This window comes from Oncorhynchus clarkii, chromosome 32 (assembly GCF_045791955.1).
Source record: "Oncorhynchus clarkii lewisi isolate Uvic-CL-2024 chromosome 32, UVic_Ocla_1.0, whole genome shotgun sequence".
Taxonomy (NCBI): Eukaryota; Metazoa; Chordata; class Actinopteri; order Salmoniformes; family Salmonidae; genus Oncorhynchus; species Oncorhynchus clarkii.
In genome coordinates this window covers 39,697,086-39,719,051 of record NC_092178.1, presented here as the reverse complement: position 1 = coordinate 39,719,051, position 21,966 = coordinate 39,697,086, and the positions used below count along the sequence as shown (strand labels likewise).

The 21,966-nt window shown below is 41.6% G+C and overlaps 1 protein-coding gene across 1 annotated transcript in view; it reads right to left on the bottom strand.

The window, feature by feature from the left end:
• Positions 1-7,305: 7,305 nt before the first annotated feature.
• Positions 7,306-21,966, bottom strand: part of LOC139391754 (sodium/hydrogen exchanger 3-like) — a 77,875-nt gene continuing 63,214 nt past the window's right edge. The window contains exons 12-16 of the mRNA XM_071139283.1: positions 15,854-15,974; positions 15,578-15,751; positions 15,423-15,477; positions 14,552-14,632; positions 7,306-7,866 (exon numbers count right to left, since the gene is read on the bottom strand). Of these exons, the coding sequence (XP_070995384.1) occupies positions 7,559-7,866; positions 14,552-14,632; positions 15,423-15,477; positions 15,578-15,751; positions 15,854-15,974 (739 nt within the window). The 3' untranslated portion in view covers positions 7,306-7,558. The remainder of the gene's footprint in view (positions 7,867-14,551; positions 14,633-15,422; positions 15,478-15,577; positions 15,752-15,853; positions 15,975-21,966) is intronic.

Here is a 21,966-nt window from a genome sequence, read left to right as displayed (position 1 = left end):
TCTCATGCATGCCTCAGTGTTGCATGCCTCGAAGCGAGCATAGAAGAGATTTAGCTCGTCTGGTAGGCTTGTGTCACTGGGCAGCTCGCGGCTGTGCTTCCCTTTGTAGTCTGTAATAGTTTGCAAGCCTTGCCACATAAGACGAGCATCAGAGCCGGTGTCAATCTTAGCCCTGTATTGACGCGTTGCCTGTTTGATGGTTCGTCGCAGGGCATAGCAATATTTATTGTAAGCTTCCGGGTTAGAGTCCCGGCACCTTGAAAGCGGCAGCTCTACCCTTTAGCTCAGTGCAAACGCTGCCTGTAATCCATGGCTTCTGGTTGGGGTATGTATGTACAGTCACTGTGGGGACAACGTTCTCGATGCACTTATTGATAAAGGCAGTGACTGATGCGGTGTACTCCTCAATGCCATCGGAAGAATCCCAGAACATGTTCCAGTCTGTGATAGCAAAACAGTCCTGTAGTTTAGCATCTGCTTCATCTGACCACTTTTTTATAGACCGTGTATCAGGAAAACAGTTCAGCGAACAGGATGGTTGCATTTTGTGAAGAGCACGATTGATTATTCCACAGTCAGCACGCCAGGCTATCCTACAGCAGTTACATCAGAGTCACCCTGGGCACTCGCATATGAAAACATTGGCTAGTGTAAGAATTATAAGAATTTCTAGCTTAAAGTATGCCTAGCAATGTAATAACCTTATTAATATAATGTAGCTGCCATAACACATATAACTCAACCTACTTTCATTTAGACTATGCACATGCAAAGGAACAGAGCTGGCTTACTGCTGAGCACTGATAACAGTATCTCATGACAAACACCAGCTGCATGTACACTCCCAACCTTGAGAAGCAGGAACAGACAAGCACACACACATAATCTCCTTCTTAGCTGAACATTGTGTGACAAGGAACGGCACGACGTGAAGAGAGGGATGACGGACGGCCCAACAGGACCAACCAGAAGACCAGAACTTCTAGACTCAACCTACTTTCTGTACTGTATATAACATACATGCACTCTGTTATCGCTGCTTCTTTTCTGCTGGTTCCTTATGAGCTGAATGAAATGGGCCCGTATACGTTGTACCAGATATCTTTACTCATAATTAAACTGTCGCTTGTCATACAATTTACCACCTTGTCTGAATCGATCCTTGACCGGCTCGCCCTCCTACATATCCCATTATCAACACTAGGAGTTACTTATATGGTGGCCAAAACTAGATCAGAAGATGGAGAAACTAATCAAGACATGTAACACGTGTCAGGAACACAGAAGGGCAGCAGCAGCTCCACTTCACCCTTGGGAGTTTCCAGGATAAAATGTTTCTGATAATCATCAATGCGCATTCAAAATGGATGGATGTGTATCCTGTTAGTTCTGCTTCATCTACAACTACTTTAGATGGCCTACGACAGAGCTTAAGTAACCCAGGGATACCGGGGATGGTGGTGAGTGACAATGCAACCTGTTTCATGAGTACAGAAACACAAGAATTCTTCAGAAACAACGATCACAAGAATTCTTCAGAAACAACGGTCACAAGAATTCTTCAGAAACAACGATATTGTGCATGTGACATCTGCTCCATATCATCCATTTTCAAATGAACTGGCGAAACGGGCAGTACAGATGAATGCTTACTAATTTATTTAATCGAAAATAGACAGTAAAAGTGTATGTTCTGTATGTATGGTAAACTTCCCGCCATATATGAGACAATCACCCACAAAACCCAACACCAAACAGGCTACCTAAATATGGTTCCCAATCAGAGACAATGACTAACACCGGCCTCTGATTGAGAACCATATTTAGGTAGCCTGTTTGGTGTTGGGTTTTGTGGGTGATTGTCTCCTGTGTCAGTGTTTGTACCACACGGGACTGGTTTCGGGTTTTCACATTTATTGTTTTGTAGTTTGTTCATGTATAGTTTTTCTTATTAAAAAACCATGAACTTCAACCACGCTGCGTATTGGTCCGCCTCTCCTTCGATGGAAGAACCCCGTTACAGAATCACCCACCACAACAGGACCAAGCAGGCTACCTAAATATGGTTCACAATCAGAGACAATGACTAACACCTGCCTCTGATTGAGAACCATATCAGGCCAAACACAGAAACAGACAAACTAGACACACAACATAGAATGCCCACTCAGATCACACCCTGACCAAACAAAACATAGAAACATACAAAGCAAACTATGGTCAGGGTGTGACAATATATGTATTTGCGTAACCTCCCCTAAATCAGATCAAATCAAAATGTATTAGTCACATGCGCCGAATACAACAGTTGAAATGCTTACTTAACCTCCTGGCTGTCTCGCTGTTGTCGGTAATCAGGCCTACTGTTGTGTCATCGGCAAATTGAATTATGGTGTTGGAGTCATGCCTGGCTGTGCAGTCATGAGCATCTCACCCCGTAGAATGACGCATCACACAAGAGAATGAGGTCCTTCTCTCCATCGCAGTAAACCAACACATTCCATGACTGCATCCGTTTCTTTGATTTTGAAAACAAAGGCTCCTGCTCTTTCCCCCACTGCCACTTTGTCTCTTTACACAGTAGTGTGTGAAGAGGTGCTAACACTGTTGACAAGTTTGGCAAAAACCTCTTATAATAGTTTAGCAGTCCCAGGTAAGCTTTTAACTCAGTCACATTTATAGGAGCAGACGCGATCTGGATTGCTTGTACCTTGTAATTGAGAGGATGGATGGCAACTACTCTGTGTCCTTGGAACACTGCCTCGTTCCCTTTGAAGGTACATTTACTTCGCTTGAGATGTAAGCCGGCACTCTCCAACTCTGTAGTACCTCAGTCAGTGTGCTCAGATGCTCCTGGTCACTCCTCCCCGTCACCAGAATGTCATCCAAGTAAATGGCAACATGTGGAATCCCTTGAAGTACGCCCTCGATGGTCCTCTGAAAAATAGCAGGACTGCTGGAGACACCAAAAGGTAAACGTTTATTCATAAACAATCCCTTGCGTGTGTTTACTGTACAATACTCTTCATCCAGAGTGATCTGTTGATATGCAATGCTCATATCTAACTTTGAACTTCTGTCCACCAGACAGATTAGCAAATTGATCCTCTGTTTTTGGAATATGATAATGCTCTAACTTGGATACTCTGTTAACAGTCAACTAACTGTTAACAGAGTATCCAAGTTAGAGAATCCCCACAGATTCTCAAAGTATTCTCAGGTTTCAAAACAGGCACTATGGTAGCTGCCCATTCTGAGAATTTGACTGGTTCCATAATGTCCTCTTTCAAGAGACGGTAAATCTCTGCCTCTACCTTTGACTTCATGGCATAAGGCACAGGTCTTGATTTGTAAAACCTTGGTGTGTCCTCCTTGTGTCTACATATATTTTAGCTGGTGGGCTTTTCAATGTTCCAAGTTCATCTTTGAACACATTCTCATGCTTTGTCAACACCTCTCCCAATGTTCACAATTAACCCTCATCAATCTGATGTTCTATTCCCCAATCTAAATTCAGTTATTTTATCCAGCCCTGACCTAGCAAGTTTGGCTCGTTGCCTGATATGACTACTACAGGTAGCGGAGTCACTGTGACGCTGTGCTGCACAGTTACATTAGCTGCACCTAATGTGTCTACTCTCTCACCTGTGTACGTTTTGAGATGCAGAGAACAAGTATTTAAGTCTGGAACTTTTGCACTGTCCCACAACTATGAGTACTCAGATCTGTTCATTATGGTGACACTGCACCCTGTATCCACTTCAAACTTCACATCTGATTCAATGACTTTCAATTTTAATGTGATAGGAGCTACTTTTGGAATGTTCTCTGAAATACTGAAAACTGTAAACATATCATCTTCCTCCTCTTTGTTTTATTCAGCTTCCCTGCTGATGTGATGTGTCCCATACTTTCTTTACTCCTTTTTCCTGCTTTTGCTTTCCTCCCCTTTTGGATTGGAACTCTCTGCAGGTGATTTAGCCTTACATGCTTGTTTTATGTGTCCTTGTTTACCACACTTATTGCACTTTTCATCCTGAAAACGGCACTCGCCATGTGATCACCTTCATATCTGTAACATGCTTTCACGTGCTCACCTCATGCTGGTTTCGCTCTCTGACATGTGCACACTTCCCTGGCCTGTCCGTTGTTTCCAAGTCTCACATTATCACTGTCCACACATTTTCCATGGATTTCTTTTCCATCCTTGTTGGCAGTCTCCATTGCTTGGGCACAGACCAATGCTGTATCAAAATAAAGTCCAGTCTCGGATAACTTCAGTTGGATCCGGTCATTATTTATGCTAGCCAATTTCTTAGCATTTCCTTCAGAATGTCCCCATAACTGGAATCTTGTGTCAGTTTACACAACACAGCTACATAGTCCACAACACTCTCCTCCACATTTCTGTTCCTTAAATGAAAGTTCAACCGTTGCATGATCTCACTAGGCTTCAGGTTGAAATGTGCTTTTAGCTACATCACTAGCCCCTCAAAGTGTTGATCTCCAGGCTTAACAGGACTAAGCAGATTTCTCATAAGACTGTTGGTTTGGCTTCCCACGGAACTCTTGTCAGCTTCTATTTTGTTTGGATGCAAAAAATTACCAAGTACTTCACAGTATTTTTCGCACAATTGGGTCAAAGGGAGATACCGATCCTACCGTGGCAGCCATTTCTCTGTTACCGTCTAGTTTTAGCCTTCCTGCTCGTGAATCCTTATGCCATGAAGTCAAAGGTAGAGGCAGAGTGGCCCAAGCCCCTGAACAGGAATGTTCCAAGTTCAGACAGAAAGGGGGAATCAGATCGCTATGATTGCAAAGAACTTTCCTTTTGGTTTTTGTATTTTGTTGTGCTACTAGTACAGCCTGTTGATGTTAAGGAGGCAGCTACAGTAGCTGGATGATTTTAACATATTTTTTTTTCATTATTTAAAAAAATGTCATCTGTGTGTTTACATCACCTACTAACACCCTGGTACTACCCGTAGCAAATTACACAAATTAACTTTTAACAAGGCACACCTGTTCATTGAAATGCATGTTGAGAGAATGCCAAGAGTGTGCAAAGCTGTCATCATGGCAAAGAGTGGCTACTTTGAAGAATCTCAAATATTAAATATATTTTGATTTGTAGGACACTTTTTTGATTACTACATGATTCCATATGTGTTATTTCATAGTTTGATGTCTTCACTATTATTCTACAATGTAGAAAATAGTAAAAATATTGAAAAATCCTGGAATGAGTAGGTGTGTCCAAACTGTTGACTGGTACTGTAATTATTCAGATCCTTTGCTATGCGATTAGCTCAGGTATATCCTGTTTCCATTGATCACCCTTGAGATCTTTCTACAACTTCATTGAAGTCCACCTGTGGTAAATTAAACTGATTGGACATGGTTTAGAAAGGCACACACCTGTCTATATAAGGTCCCACAGTTGACAGTGCATGTCAGAGCAAAAACCAAGCAATGAGGTCGAAGGAATTGTCTGTAGAGCTCTGAGACAGGGTCAGATCTGGGGAAATGTACCAAAACATTGCTGCAGCATTGAAGGTCTCCCCTCCATAATTCTTAAATGGAAGAAGTTTGGAGCAACCAAGACCGTCCTAGAGCTGGGCGCCCGGCCAAACTGAGCAATTGGAGGAGAAGGGCATTGGTCAGGGAGCCCTGACAGAGCTCCAGAGTTGCTCTGTAGAGATGGGAGAACCTTCCAGACCTTCCAACCATCTCTGCAGCTCTCCATCAATCAGGCCTTGATGGTGGAGTGGCCAGACGGAAGCCACTCCTCAGTAAAAGGCACATGACAGCCCGCTTGGAGTTTGCCAAAAGTCACCTAAAGGACTCTCAGACCATGAGAAAAAGATGTTCTGGTCTGATGAAACCCAGATTGAACTATTTTGCCTGAATGCCAAGCGCCAGGTCTGGAAAAAACCAGGCACCGCTCATCATCTGGCCAATACCATCCCGATGGTAAAGCATGTAGGTGGCAGCATCATGCTGTGGGGATGTTTTTCAGCGGCAGGGACTGGGAGACTAGTCAGGATCGAGGGATAGATTCTTGATGAAAACCTGTTCCAGAGCGCTCAGGACCTCAGACTGGGGCAAAGGTTCACCCTCCAACAGGTCAACAACATCAAGCACATAGCCAAGACAATGCAGGAATGGTTTTGGGACAAGTCTCTGAATGTCCTTGAGTGGCCCAGCCAGAGCCTGGACTTGAATCCGATCGAACATCTGGAGAGACCTGAAAATAGCTGTGTGGCGATGGTCCCCAACCTGACAGAGCTTGAGAGGATATGCAGAGAAAAATGGGAGAAACTCCCCAAATACAGGTGTGCCAAGCTTGTAGCTTCAACAAAGTACTGAGTAAAGGGTCTGAATACTTAAGTAAATGTGATTTGTTTTTTATTTTTAATAAATGTTCTAACATTCTAAAAATCTGTTTTTGCTTTGTCATTATAGGATATTGTGTGTAGATTGATGAGGGTTAACCACTATTTAATCGATTTTAGATTAAGGCTGTAACGTAACAACATGTGGAAAAAGGGAAGGGGTCTGAATACTCTCCGAATATCTTAATCTTTCCAAAATATAGACACTTAGCTTTTATTTGACACCTAATTTGATCCTTTGAACTTCACAACAGTGTTCATGGGGCTTTTCACATGGAAATGCCCTACTGTTGATATTATACAAAAAGAAATCAACACCCTTATGAAAAAAATATATTTACCATAAGAGACACAAAGCTAGTCATTGTGGAATACCTGGCTATTATGAATGACACCATTGTAAGTGAATGATTGTTGCAGCCCCTCACCATCTGTGAATGTCTCACCTGAACATTATTCTGCTTAGATTAGTGTAATACAAAAGTCAAACAAACTGATACAAGATACAGGTGGCCAACACACTTTATCGGTGAATAAATAGTGGCTACAGGTCTCTCAAACAAACTGGAAAAAAACACACACAAAGCGATTAAGACATCATTTCAATAGGCCTAACATTTCTAAATCTGCAATATAATTTAGATGATTTTCTCACATAAAGGGCTGAGGTGGTGTGGTCACAAAAAGGACAGTCTGAAACCATGCATAAACTTGCATGTTTGGTGTCATTCAATGGACTTAAATACGGGGAGTGCGGTTAAACTTTATGTTACTGTCGGTCAACATTGGATCTAAGTGAGTTGTTTTAAGGGATTGGTTTTGTCAGGTAAACTGAGTCCATGGATTTGGACAGCAAGGTCACATGTCTAATTATTCTTATTTGGTGTTGGTCCCATGATCTCCCTGGCGTTGCATCCAGTGCAGTTCCCTTTAAAAAACCTAACCTACAATTAAACACAGAAGAATTCAGTAAATTGTGCAATTCCCAAAGCCTTATTCGGAGAGCATAAGGGTGACGACCTGGATTGTTTTGTCTGGGTATACAGGACTATGATTAAACAAATGAACAGAACAAAAAACAAGTCTGATGTCTGCAGTTTGATCTTTGGCAACTGACTTCAGAACCTGGATTAGCGGTCAAAAGAGGTCAGTTTGTGGAAGGACTACTTGTGGGTTCCCTGACCCTGTCCGTCTTGTGGGGGAGGTGGTGGTGGGAGCTCAGAGATGCCCTCCTGTGTGGCAGGGGAGTCAGCCAGCAGAAAGGAGTCATTGGAATGGGTACTGAGGCACAGCGGAGCCAGGCGGCGGAGGTTGCTCGGTGTCCAGGGCAGTCTCAGCTGAGCCCTCTGAGAAGGGACCATGTTGCTGCTGTCCACCTCGGTTTCAGCCAGCCATGAAGGAATCTGCTGCATTGGTGGCATGGGGTCCACGGTGTCCATCTCCGCCATGAAAGCTGGGTTGACAATTCCAGCTAGACCAGGAGAGAGATTTAAATTAATTGGAAATTATTTAATCGATTGAAAGGTCTCTTAAGAGGTGAGCTTATTGTTGTTTTGTGACTGAAGTGTTTTAGTGTCTGATTTAGACATGTTTAACCTCTCTGCGCACGGAACCCGCTAGCGGGCTGAAATTCCACAACATACGGTGATCGCTACATAAATAGTCATATTAAACATTCATGAAAATACAAGTGTCTCACATGTATCGAAAGCCTAGAATCTTGCTAATCCAACTGTTGTCAGATTTAAAAAAGGATTTACTGTAAAAGAATACAATGCGATTATCTGAGCATAGAGCCCCCACAGGCGTAACATAATCACAAACTGCATTAAAATAAATAGTTTACCTTTGACGATCTTCGTCTGTTTGCAATTCCAATGCTCATTGTTACACAATGAATGATCTTTTGTTTGATCAAATCCGTTTTTATAGCCTAACACGAAACATTTTGTGCACCGCTTGTGTCGTGAATTCCGTCTAATTCCATTTTCGATAAATAACCCTCACAGAACGTGACTTTTCCAGTCATGTTTGGTTTCACTGCAATCAACTGGTTTGTTTGTAACACAATCACAATCACAATTTGTTTGTAACACAATCAAACCTGATGGGCCATTTCGCGGGACGTATTAACTGAAAGAAACCGATTTGAAGACAACAAGTTATCACATCATTGTGCACCAATGATTTGCCCGCTATTTCGTTGATTGACTGTCTTTTAACCCAATGACCACTGATCGTCTTGAAATCTAGCTGGGTAGATAGCCAATGAGCTGAGCTAAACGGCAATACGCCATGTTTATGTGTTGCAAGACCAACCCATGTAGTAAGCTCCGGCGTAAAGTGAGTCATTCACTATTGAAGTTTCATACCGGAAGGAGAAGCACATATTACAAATCAAATCAAATCAAATTGTATTTGTCACATACACATGGTTAGCAGATGTTAATGCGAGTGTAGCGAAATGCTTGTGCTTCTAGTTCCGACAATGCAGTAATAACCAACAAGTAATCTAACTAACAATTCCAAAACTACTGTCTTATACACACAAGTGTAAGGGGATAAAGAATATGTACATAAAGATATATGAATGAGTGATGGAACAGAATGGCATAGGCAAGATACAGTAGATGGTATCGAGTACAGTATATACATATGAGATGAGTATGTAAACAAAGTGGCATAGTTAAAGTGGCTAGTGATACATGTATTACATAAAGATGCAGTAGATGATATAGAGTACAGTATATACGTATACATATGAGATTAATAATGTAGGCTATGTAAACATTATATTGGGTAGCATTGTTTAAAGTGGCTAGTGATATATTTTACATCATTTCCCATCAATTCCAAATATTAAAGTGGCTGGAGTTGAGTCAGTGTGTTGACAGCAGCCACTCAATGTTAGTGGTGGCTGTTTAACAGTCTGATGGCCTTGAGATAGAAGCTGTTTTTCAGTCTCTCGGTCCCAGCTTTGATACACCTGTACTGACCTCGCCTTCTGGATGGATCACGGACTACAAGAAGAAATCCAGCCCAGTCACGGACCAGGATGTCCTGCTCCCAGGCAGACTAAATAACTTTTTTGCCCGCTTTGAGGACAATACAGTGCCACTGACACGGCCTGCAACCAAAACATGCGGACTCTCCTTCACTGCAGCCGAGGTGAGTAAGACATTTAAACGTGTTAACCCTCGCAAGGCTGCAGGCCCAGACGGCATCCCCAGCCGCGCCCTCAGAGCATGCGCAGACCAGCTGGCCGGTGTGTTTACGGACATATTCAATCAATCCCTATACCAGTCTGCTGTTCTCACATGCTTCAAGAGGGCCACCATTGTTCCTGTTCCCAAGAAAGCTAAGGTAACTGAGCTAAACGACTACCGCCCCGTAGCACTCACTTCCGACATCATGAAGTGCTTTGAGAGACTAGTCAAGGACCATATCACCTCCACCCTACCCGACACCCTAGACCCACTCCAATTTGCTTACCGCCCAAATAGGTCCACAGACGATGCAATCTCAACCACACTGCACACTGCCCTGCAGTGCGTTGTGCAGACCTCACTACCCTCTAGAGAGCCTTACGGTTGTGGGCGGAGCAGTTCCCGTACCAGGTGGTGATACAGCCCGCCAGGATGCTCTCGATTGTGCATCTGTAGAAGTTTGTGAGTGCTTTTGGTGACAAGCCAAATTTCTTCAGCCTCCTGAGGTTGAAGAGGCGCTGCTGCGCCTTCTTCACGATGCTGTCTGTGTGGGTGGACCAATTCAGTTTGTCTGTGATGTGTATGCCGAGGAACTTAAAACTTGCTACCCTCTCCACTACTGTTCCATCGATGTGGATAGGGGGTGTTCCCTCTGCTGTTTCCTGAAGTCCACAATCATCTCCTTAGTTTTGTTGACGTTGAGTGTGAGGTTATTTTCCTGACACCACACTCCGAGGGCCCTGGTAATCAAGCCTACCACTGTTGTGTCGTCCGCAAACTTGATGATTGAGTTGGAGGCGTGCGTGGCCACGCAGTCGTGGGTGAACAGGGAGTACAGGAGAGGGCTCAGAACGCACCCTTGTGGGGCCCCAGTGTTGAGGATCAGCGGGGTGGAGATGTTGTTGCCTACCCTCACCACCTGGGGACGGCCCGACAGGAAGTCCAGTACCCAGTTGCACAGGGCGGGGTCGAGACCCAGGGTCTCGAGCTTGATGACGAGCTTGGAGGGTACTATGGTGTTAAATGCTGAGCTGTAGTCGATTAACAGCATTCTCACATAGGTATTCCTCTTGTCCAGATGGGTTAGGGCAGTGTGCAGTGTGGTTGAGATTGCATCGTCTGTGGACCTATTTGGGCGGTAAGCAAATTGGAGTGGGTCTGGGGTGTCAGGTAGGGTGGAGGTGATATGGTCCTTGACTAGTCTTTCAAAGCACTTCATGATGACGGAAGTGAGTGCTCCGGGGCGGTAGTCATTTAGCTCAGTTACCTTAGCTTTCTTGGGAACAGGAACAATGGTGTCCCTCTTGAAGCATGTGGGAACAGCAGACTGGGATAGGGATTGATTGAATATGTCCGTAAACACACCAGCCAGCTGGTCTGCGCATGCTCTGAGGGCGCGGCTGGGGATACCGTCTAGGCCTGCAGCCTTGCGAGGGTCAACACGTTTAAATGTTTTACTCACCTCGGCTGCAGTGAAGGAGAGGCGGCATGTTTTGGTTGCAGGCCGTGTCAGTGGCACTGTATTGTCCTCAATGCGGGCAAAAAAGTTATTTAGTCTGCCTGGGATCAAGACATCCTGGTCCGTGGCGGGGCTGGTTTTCTTTTTGTAATCCGTGATTGACTATAGACCCTGCCACATACCTCTTGTGTCTGAGCCATTGAATTGAGCTTCTACTTTGTCTCTATACTGACGCTTAGCTTGTTTGATTGCCTTGCGGAGGGAATAGCTACACTGTTTGTATTCGGTCATGTTTCCGGTCACCTTGCCCTGATTAAAAACAGTGGTTCGCGGTTTCAGTTTCACGCGAATAACTCCATCAATCCACAGTTTCTGGTTTGGGAATGTTTTAATCGTTGCTATGGGAACAACATCTTCAACGCACGTTCTAATGAACTCGCACACCGAAACAGCGTATTCGTCAATGTTGTTGTCTGATGCAATACGAAACATATCCCAGTCCACGTGATGGCAGCAGTCTTGGAGTGTGGAATCAGATTGGTCGGACCAGCGTTGAACAGACCTCAGCGTGGGAGCTTCTTGTTTTAGTTTCTGTCTGTAGGCAGGGATCAACAAAATGGAGTCGTGGTCAGCTTTTCCGAAAGGAGGGCGGGGCAGGGCCTTATATGCGTCACGGAAGTTAGAATAGCAGTGATCCAAGGTTTTGCCAGCCCTAGTTGCGCAATCGATATGCTGATACAATTTAGGGAGTCTTGTTTTCAGATTAGCCTTGTTAAAATCCCCAGCTACAATGAATGCAGCCTCAGGATGTATGGATTCCAGTTTGCAAAGAGTCAAATAAAGTTCGTTCAGAGCCATCGATGTGTCTGCTTGGGGGGGAATATCTATGGCTGTGATTATAATCGAAGAGAATTCCCTTGGTAGATAATGCGGTCGACATTTGATTGTGAGGAATTCTAAATCAGGTGAACAGAAGGACTTGAGTTCCTGTATGCTTTTGTGACCCCACCACGTCTCGTTAGCCATAAGGCATACGCCCCCGCCCCTCTTCTTACCAGAAAGATGTTTGTTTCTGTCGGCGCGATGCATGGAGAAACCAGCTGGCTGCACCGACTCCGATAGCGTCTCTCCAGTGAGCCATGTTTCCGTGAAGCAAAGAACGTTACAGTCTCTGATGTCCCTCTGGAATGCTACCCTTGCTCGGGTTTCATCAACCTTGTTGTCAAGAGACTGGACATTGGCGAGAAGTATACTGGGGAGTGGTGCACGATGTGCCCGTCTCCGGAGTCTGACCAGAAGACCGCTACGTTTCCCTCTTTTACAAAGTCGTTTTTTTGGGTCGCCGGCTGGGATCATTCCGTTGTCCTGGGTGAAAGGCAGAACACAGGATCCGCTTCGCGAAAGTCATATTCTTGGTCGTACTGATGGTGAGTTGACGCTGGTCTTATATTCAGTAGTTCTTCTCGACTGTATGTAATGAAACATAAGATGACCTGGGGTACTAATGTAAGAAATAACACGTAAAAAAAACAAAAAACTGCATAGTTTTTCTAGGAACGCGAAGCGAGGCGGCCATCTCTGTCGGCGCCTCGGAAAGAAGTTTATGCACTGCATTACGCACTGCATTACGCACTGCATTGTTTGGTAAATGAGCAAATTCAGCTGTTTATATATCAATCATTATGGCGAATAAGTCAGGGAAAGTTAAATCTAAGTCTAGATATACAGATGTACACACAATTTTAGAAGAAATTGATTGGGAAGGTGAGACAGAGATTTTTGTAGGATGCTTCATTTAGCGATTGTGGAGGAATATTTTTTGAACGGGAGAGGACATCGTTTTGGACTGGTAAGTTCTTATCATGCTAATGCCCTTGTTTGAAATTAATAATATAAAATATTATTTGTGATTTTTTTTTAATTTTAGAAGGAATATATAAACATGTAATGTCATGAAATGTGAGATGCGTGTGTCTGCCGCCCCACCCCAACCCACATGAAATAGCCTATTTGAGGCTGTTGAGGAGAGGGCAGGACCACATCAATGGCCAAAGTGAAATGGAGACAGTAGATACAGCTGGTCTGTTGTAACATAATAAAGACAGTAGATCTAGCTGGTCTGTCATAATATAATAGAGACAGTAGATCTAGCTGAAATGTCATAATATAAAAGAGAGGGTAGATCTAGCAGGTAATAATAATATAATAATATATTCAACCTAATATATTCAACCTTCAACCTTCAACTCTCTATATATATCTGTTTATTATACCTGTTGATACAGGGCTCATATGTGAAACTATTCTAACTGAACATTTTCTTTCACAGTGACACTGACTCTGAATGGGAGTCTTATCCGGTGTCCTGTGTGAATTTAAGTATGCTCTCTCTAATTCTCTCTTTCTCTCTCTCGGAGGACCTGAGCCCTGGGACCATGCGTCAGGACTACCTGGCATGATGACTCCTTGCTGTCCCCAGTCGACCTGGCCTTGCCGCTGTTCCAGTTTCGACTGTTCTGCCTGCGGCTATGGAACCCTAAACTGTTCATTTTTACTCTTGAGGTGCTGTCCTGTTGCACCCTCTACAACCACTGTGATCTCCACCCGGCACAGCCAGAAGAGGACTGGCCACCCCTCATAGCCTGGTTCCTCTCTGGGTTTCTTCCTAGGTTTTTGCCTTTCTAGGGAGTTTTTCCTAGCCACCGTGCTTCTACACCGGCATTGCTTGCTGTTTGGGGTTTTAGGCTGGGGCTTTATAAATAGATTTGATTTGATAGAGGACTGAGGGTCTTCCAAATATTGAAAGTGTGTAAATAGTTACCCATGTTATTTTGTAAATGTGTATATATATTTTTTTTCTTCATATTTTTTAATCAATAATTATTTTTTTTTCCATTATTTTTTTCATCATTTATTTTTCTAAAAATGTTTGGGGGGAGGTGTGTTAGAATACCATTTTGGTATTTTGTATATAGTTATTTGTTTCAAACTGTATACCTTCACCAATTTGGCCACTTGGGTACATTTGGGCTACTTGTGTGGGACACCTGAGTGATTTCATGATAAATGTCATGTAGCACACTCATTTTGGAAGTTATCACTCTGAAACTTTGTACTGTTGCCCTCTTATATTTTTCACTGAAATTATCCCCATCATCCTATCTGAATGTTTGTTTTATCTTGTTCATTTTAAAGATGATGATAAAAATAAAAATAAAAATAAATAAAAATAGAAAACGTATGTTTTTTTTCATTTTGTTTTATCTAAACCAGATATTTTGTGTTATATTCTCCTACATTCAATTCACATGTACACAAACTTCAGAGTGTTTTCTTTCAAATGGTACCAAGAATATGCATATCCTTGGTTCTGTGCCTGAGCTACAGGGCTGTTAGATTTGTCTTTAGGCGGAAATTGCACAAAGTAGCTGTTAGAGGTTAACTTGGTTGATTTAATTCATTTTGAGTTGGTGTGAAGAAGACTCTCTTACCTCCTCTATAGGCTCTCATGGGGAATGAACCGCCAGCAGCCTCGCAACCAGAGGCACTGTCTCCTTCAGAAAACTCCAAATCTGGAGGCAAAGAGAAACAGTCAATCAGAAAACAATTAAATTATGGTGTTTACTAATGCACAGGTATCTAAACCAAAATGGCAGAAAGCAAATGTAAGCAGCCTTGTCCTCTTCCTATGTGTCACAAATGTTTATGTCATTGCTGTTACTGGCTTGAAAATCACTCCAAAGATACTGTATTCAAGGACCTTGAGCATTCCCTCCAGTGGCCCCTCATGGGAGGGGCTTATATTAAAGAAAAGTATTAGCTAATCACACCCATTTAATATGTTATACAATTTAGGATTCCATTGATACATTTAACCATTGTGAAATGTCTAGCTAGTTAGCTAGTGGCGTTTCAATTGGTGACGTCACTCGAGACAAAGTAGTTGTTTCCCTTGCTTGGCTCGAGCCCAGGTTGGGGCAAGAGAGGGACGGAAGTAATCATTTTACATAAATACAAAGTGTCATTGGTGTTACTCAATTTAAAATAACAGAAATTACATTGTATGCAAAATGGTTATCCATTTCATTTTAGTAAATTATTACTTGAGAATATGTGCCATCCATTTATGAAAACCCTCAAATACCTAAAACGTGTCATTGGTGTTACTACTCCTACTGGTGGCAAAATGTTATCATAATGGTGCAAATTATTAAAAGGCATTAAGCTGCCGTTTTAGTTGATTTAGAATAGGTACCCCCCAAAAAATCTAGAAAAACACCACCGTAGTTTAAGAACGACCCTTGACCTCAACCTTCTCATATAAAGCAAAAGAGAAGTGAAAAGCAAAGAGCAAAGAAGTACCTTCATCCCCATAAGCATGGCTTTTACTGTTATCTGTGGATTTTCCATTTGGCATCTAAAAATGACAAAGTCAAACATACATATTATCACATTGCCTCCAAGAGGATGGTTATGAAGACAAGGGGGAAGGAGGAAAAAGTGCAGGCTTCCCTGACCTTTTGTGGCTGGTCTTTCTTTAAATGCTTGCTTATCTTCTTGGGTGGGGCGACACCCATTTTGGCTGACTTGAATGACTCTAGACGGCTCCTCATGGTTCTCTGGAAGATCTCTTGCACCTCATGCTCGTCTTTGTTGACTTCAAGTTGCTTCCGACTGTACCTGTGTCTGTGCTGTTAGGTGATGGAATGAGAGGAAGAGAAGAGGGTAAAAAATAGTGTTTTTTAGCACCCCTGAGATTTTTGAGGATCTAATTGTCTTTGACTAAGTAATACCTGTTTCCTGCCTTTGTACAAGTGCTGCTGCAGTAGATGGTGGGCGTCAAAGTCCTCTGACTCCCTCATCTTCAGGTCCTGCTCATGCATGTCCAGGCAGACAGAGGGCACACTGTCCCGTCTGGAAGGGAAGAAACATACATATTCACTGTTGGTAATTTGCTGGCCACTGGAGGGCAGACTTGAAAAAGTACCAGGGCCCAGTTTCCCAAAAGCATCTTAAGTCTAAATTCATAATTTGAACCCTTGTGGGAGCATTGTTAAATCTCCAAGCTGTTTCCAAAAAGCATTGTTTAAAAAAGTTGCACTTTATTGGAGATAATATATGAAACACTGAAGATACCAGGCCTGGTCTTCATAGCAGATTTTGAAAAGGCGTTTAATAAATTACAACTAGAATTTACATGCAAATGCCTGGATTACTTTAATTTTGGTGAATCTCTTATACAATGGGTTAAAGTTATGTACAGTAACCCCAGATGTCAAATAGTAAATAATGGTTACTTCTCAGAAAGTATTGAGCGTTTAATAGGAGTAAAACAAGGCTGTCCTTTGTCTCCATATCTATTTATTATTGCAATTGAAATGCTAGCTATTAAAATGAGATCCAACAAGAACATCAAGTGGTTAGAAATCCAGGGGATAAAAACAAAAGTTTCAATGTATGCCAATGACTCTAGTTTTTTCTATATCCCGGCACAGTTTCATTGAAGATCTTGATCACTTTTCTAGGCTCTCTAGATTAAAACCAAATTCCAAAAAGTGTACCATATTACGTATTGGATCGTTACAAAATACAGTGTTTACACTACCTTGTAGTTTACCAATAAAATGGACGGATGGTGAAGTAGACATACTTGGTATTCACATCTCAAAAAATAAATAAAAACATTAAAATAATTTACCACAATTAATTTCAATAGAAAGTTAGCAAAAATAGATATGATTCTGCAACCATGGAGAGGTAAATACTTGTCTATTTGTGGAAAAAAATGACATTGATTAACTCTTTGGTCCTATCACAGTTTACTAACTTACTAATGGCACTGCCTACTCCACATGACTCATTTTAAAAAATCATATGAGCAAAAAATATTTCATTTTATTTGGAATGCTAAACCAGACAAAATTAAACATGCCTATTGATATAATGAATGTGATTTTGGGGGCTAAAATGATTAAATATTAAAGCTTTTAAACCTCTCACTAAAAGCTTCACTCATACATAAATTATACTTAAACACAAAATGGTTCTCCAGTAGATTATTAAGAAAGGTTAAAAAAAAAATGCCTTTTTTGCCTTCATACAGATTACAACTTCTCATTTCCGACTAATTGAAAATTTAATTTAATTTAAGTATCACACTTTCTTAATTAAACAAGCCATACAAAGCTGCTTACAATTTCAGTTTTATCCTCCAGAAAAGATAGAACAAATATTACAACAAATGTTATGGTTAAACTCAAATATACTGATTAATAAAAAAACTTTTTTTTTTGGTAAAAAATTCAAAAAAAAATTATTATATTTATTAGTGATATTATGAATAGAAACAGAAGTGTGATGCAGTTATCAAAAATATATGGGAGTATCTGCTCAATCTGAATTTACAACCAGCTGATTGCATCACTACCACACAAATGGAGGAGGAAAGTGGAAAAGGGAGAAGGTAGGGAACTTGTTTGCCTGCCATATATTAAAGATACAAATTCGCTGAAAGGAACTGGCATAAATAGAAAAATATATCAGTTTCATTTGAGGACAAAAATTTTGACAGCTGCACCATACAGGTTTCAAAATAAATGGGAAGAGATTTTCGATGTACCAATTCCATGGCATATGGTTTATGAACTGGTACAAAAAAACTACACTTGATTCAACACTTAAGAGTTTTTCTATTTAATTTATCATATAAAATCCTTGCTACCAACAGAATGCTATATACAGTCAGGAGAACAAGTATTTGATACACTGCCGACTTTGCAGGTTTTCCCACTTACAAAGCATGTAGAGGTCTGTAATTTTTATCATAGGTACACTTCAACTGTGAGAGACGGAATCTAAAATCAAAAATCCAGAAAATCACATTGTATGATTTTTAAGTAATTAATTTGCATTTTATTGCATGACATAAGTATTTGATCACCTACCAACCAGTAAGAATTCCGGCTCTCACAGACCTGTTAGTTTTTCTTTAATAAGCCCTCCTGTTTTCCACTCATTACCTGTATTAACTGCACCTGTTTGAACTCGTTACACGGCAGGACCTGGTCAATGACCTGAAGAGAGCTGGGACCACAGTCTCCAAGAAAACCATTAGTAACACACTACGCCGTCATCGATTAAAATCCTGCAGCGCACGCAAGGTCCCCTTGCTCAAGCCAGCGCATGTCCAGGCCCATCTGAAGTTTGCCAATGACCCTCTGGATGATCCAGAGGAGGAATGGGAGAAGGTCATGTGGTTTGATGAGACAAAAATCTAGCTTTTTGGTCTAAACTCCACTCACCATGTTTGGAGGAAGAAGAAGGATGAGTACAACCCCAAGAACACCATCCCAACCGTGAAGCATGGAGGTGGAAACATCAATCTTTGGGGATGCTTTTCTGCAAAGGGGACAGGACGACTGCACCGTATTGAGGGGAGGATGGATGGGGCCATGTATCGCGAGATCTTGGCCTCCTTCCCCCAGTAAGAGCATTGAAGATGGGTCGTGGCTGGGTCTTCCAACATGACAATGACCTGAAACACACAGCCAGGGCAACTAAGGAGGGGCTCCATAAGAAGCATCTAAAGGTCCTGGAGTGGCCTACCCAATATAAAATCTTTGGAGGGAGCTGAAAGTCCGTATTGCCCAACAACAGCCCCGAAACCTGAAGGATCTGGAGAATGTCTGTATGGAGGAGTGGGCCAAAATCCCTGCTGCAGTGTGTGCAAACCTGGTTAAGAACTACAGGAAACATATGATCTCTGTAATTGCAAACAAAGGTTTCTGTACCAAATATTAAGTTCTGCTTTTCTGATGTATCAAATACTTATGTCATGCAATAAAATGCAAATGAATTACTTAAAAATCATACAATGTGATTTTCTGGATTTTTGTTTTAGATTCCGTCTCTCACAGTTGAAGTGTACCTATGATGCTTTGTAAGTAGGAAAACCTGCAAAATCGGCAGTGTATCAAATACTTGTACTCCCCACTGTATATGGGGCATACAACAATCTCAGCTCTGTAGATTTTGCTGCGAAGAGACAGAATCAATAGATAATTTATTTTGGTATTGCCACTGTGTAGCTTTATTCTGGTCACAGTTTCAGGAATGGTTCAAAAAAATCACAACATGCACTTAAAATTAACCTGACAAATAGCAGTGTTGGGTGATGTGGTGAGCCATAGTCAGTCAATAAATAATATAATAATAATCATAGGAAAGGTTTTCATCTCTAGCTCACAATCTGTGGATGCGGAAACCAAACGAGGGTGGTCTATGGTGACATGTGGGATGGGCTGAGAGTGGGATTAAAAAGCTTATGTTTGGTAATGTATTATTGTTATGTGACTATTTTATATAAAAGTACCATGTAAAATGTGTATGCAAAATGTATATGTACAATGTATGTATATGTAGAAAAAAAGCTGTAAAAATATATATTTGTCCCCCGAAGAGGGTGGTGAAGGGGTTAATAAAAAATAAAATAATAATTGCACTTGAAAACGCTTGCTATTTACCAATAAATTCACAACGAATTTGACTACAAATGCAAAGTTTCCAATGACTTTGCAATTGTTACGAACAAGCAAAGGATGAAAATATGCTTGAAATAAAAAATGAAATTGACTGCATTAAAAGATAAATAGCCTACAGTATAGGTTACATAGGTCTATATATTGTAATTCAATATTTAAATAAATTGTTCCTTCAATTGAGTTGTATTTTGCTAAAATAGGCCACTGTCGGTAATATTTGCCTCAATATATTCCATGATGTGTAACAACGTGTGTAATGATGTGGCAAATCTTGATTTAGTACATTATTATAGGGTAAGCATTAGAATAAGCCACCTCAATATTTGCAGTCATTAAGTGATTATATCTTTCTAGGAGCTGATCCATCATCAGTATTGTGGAATATTTATAATGATAAGATAAGATTTGAATGGATAAATCTGATCCAAGAGCAGCGATGCCTTCCTTTCGATTTTATCAATATGGACACATGCCTCAATGACATACTTAGCGAACATTTTCTCTGTGTGGTGTTTTGGGAAATGTATGTTACATCTTCGGCCATTGTAGGACATCTTTAAAACATTCATAAGCCTAAATTCCATCGATACTGGGAAACCGGGCCCTGATCTACATATTGTAAGTGTTACATTAAAGAGCAATGATAATGATGTCACACAATCCCAAATCGACCCCTAAACCCTATGCCCTATGCACTTGTGGAGATCTGAGTCGATTTTTCCGATTTTTTGCCCATTGAAAGGCTGGGTGTATGTTTCACCACGTTGCTTATACCAATCAAATCCTCTCAGTTCACAAGTGCATTTAGGGGTCGATTTGGGATTGGGCATCTGTATTAACCGTGCTTTTGCTACCATATCCTTTTGTTTCTATTGTAACCAGTGGAAGGCACCTAATGGCTGGTGAGTTTTGGGGATAAAGTAAGTGAGACGGAACTCTTGACTAGCGAACTTATGGTTCTACCACTGATGACAAGGGACAACTCATTGTACATACCTATGTATTGTAATGGGAAACCAAGGTTTTCTGAGTCCTTTAGGGATTTCACCAAATTGTGCCTTAATGAAAACTGCTTATTACTCAGAGTTTTTAACATAATGCAGATTAGTGATTAGGTAAACTACATTTAGTTAGAATGTGTGATTCGCACTTACCCTTTTTGCCTCCAGGTTCAATATTACGGCAGGGTAGCTTAGTGGTTAGTGCATTGGACTAGTAACCGGAAGGTTGCTCAATAAAACCTGGGTTAATCAGGTATCTTTCTCATCACATAGTTCTGGGAGGAACTTTCTAGCTCTTAGGACACTTTTTAGTATTTTGTTTTTTATGTGTTATTTCTTACTTTATTAGCCCAGACATTTTTTGTGTTATTACATACAGCCGGGAAGAACTATTGGATATCAGAGCGGCGGTAACTCACCAGCACTACCAGTATTACGACCAGGAATATGACTTTCGGAAAACTGATCCTTTTTTCTTACCCCCCCCCCGCCAGGGCAATTTAACTGATTCCAGAGACCGAATCCAAACAACGCCGGCATAGGAGAGGTACTCGGGGTAGTCTTCTAGTCCGATTTAGGATGCGCACACCACCCACAGCTTCTGAGTATATTACTCGCTAAGGTTCAGTCTCTGGATAATAAAGTTGGTGAGCTCAAGGATTTCTTTCCAAAGAGACATCAGGGATTGTAAAATTCTCTGTTTCACGAAAACATGGCTCTCTCGGGATATACTGTCTGTGTCTGTCCAGCCAGTTGGGTTCTTAGTTCATCGTGCAGACAGGAATACATATCTCTCCAGGAAGAAGAAGGGGTGTATGTTTCATGATTAACGACTCATGGCGTGATTGTGATAACATACAGGAACTCAAGTCCTTTTGCTCACCCGACATAGAATACCTCACAATCAAATGCGGACCGGACCATATTACCTCTCAAGAGAATTCTCTTCAGTTATAGTCACAGCCGTGTATATTTCCCCCATCAAGCCGATACTTCGACAGCCCTCAAAGAGCTTCACTGGACTTTATGCAAACTGGAAACCACATATCCTGAGGCTTCATTTATCGTTGCTGGGGATTTTAACAATGCAAATTTGAGGAAAAGAATGGCGAAATTCTATCAACACATTGACTGTAGTACTCGCTCTGCTAAAACACTCGACTACTGCTACTCCAACTTCCGGGAGGCCTACAAGTCCCTATCCCGCCCTCCTTTTGGCAAATCTGATCAAAACTCAATTTTGCTCCCCCCTTCCTATAGGCAGAAACTCAAACACGAAGTACCCATGCTAAGGACTATTCAACGCTGGTCTGACCAATCAAAATCCACGCATCAAGATTGATTTGATCACGCAAACTGGGATAT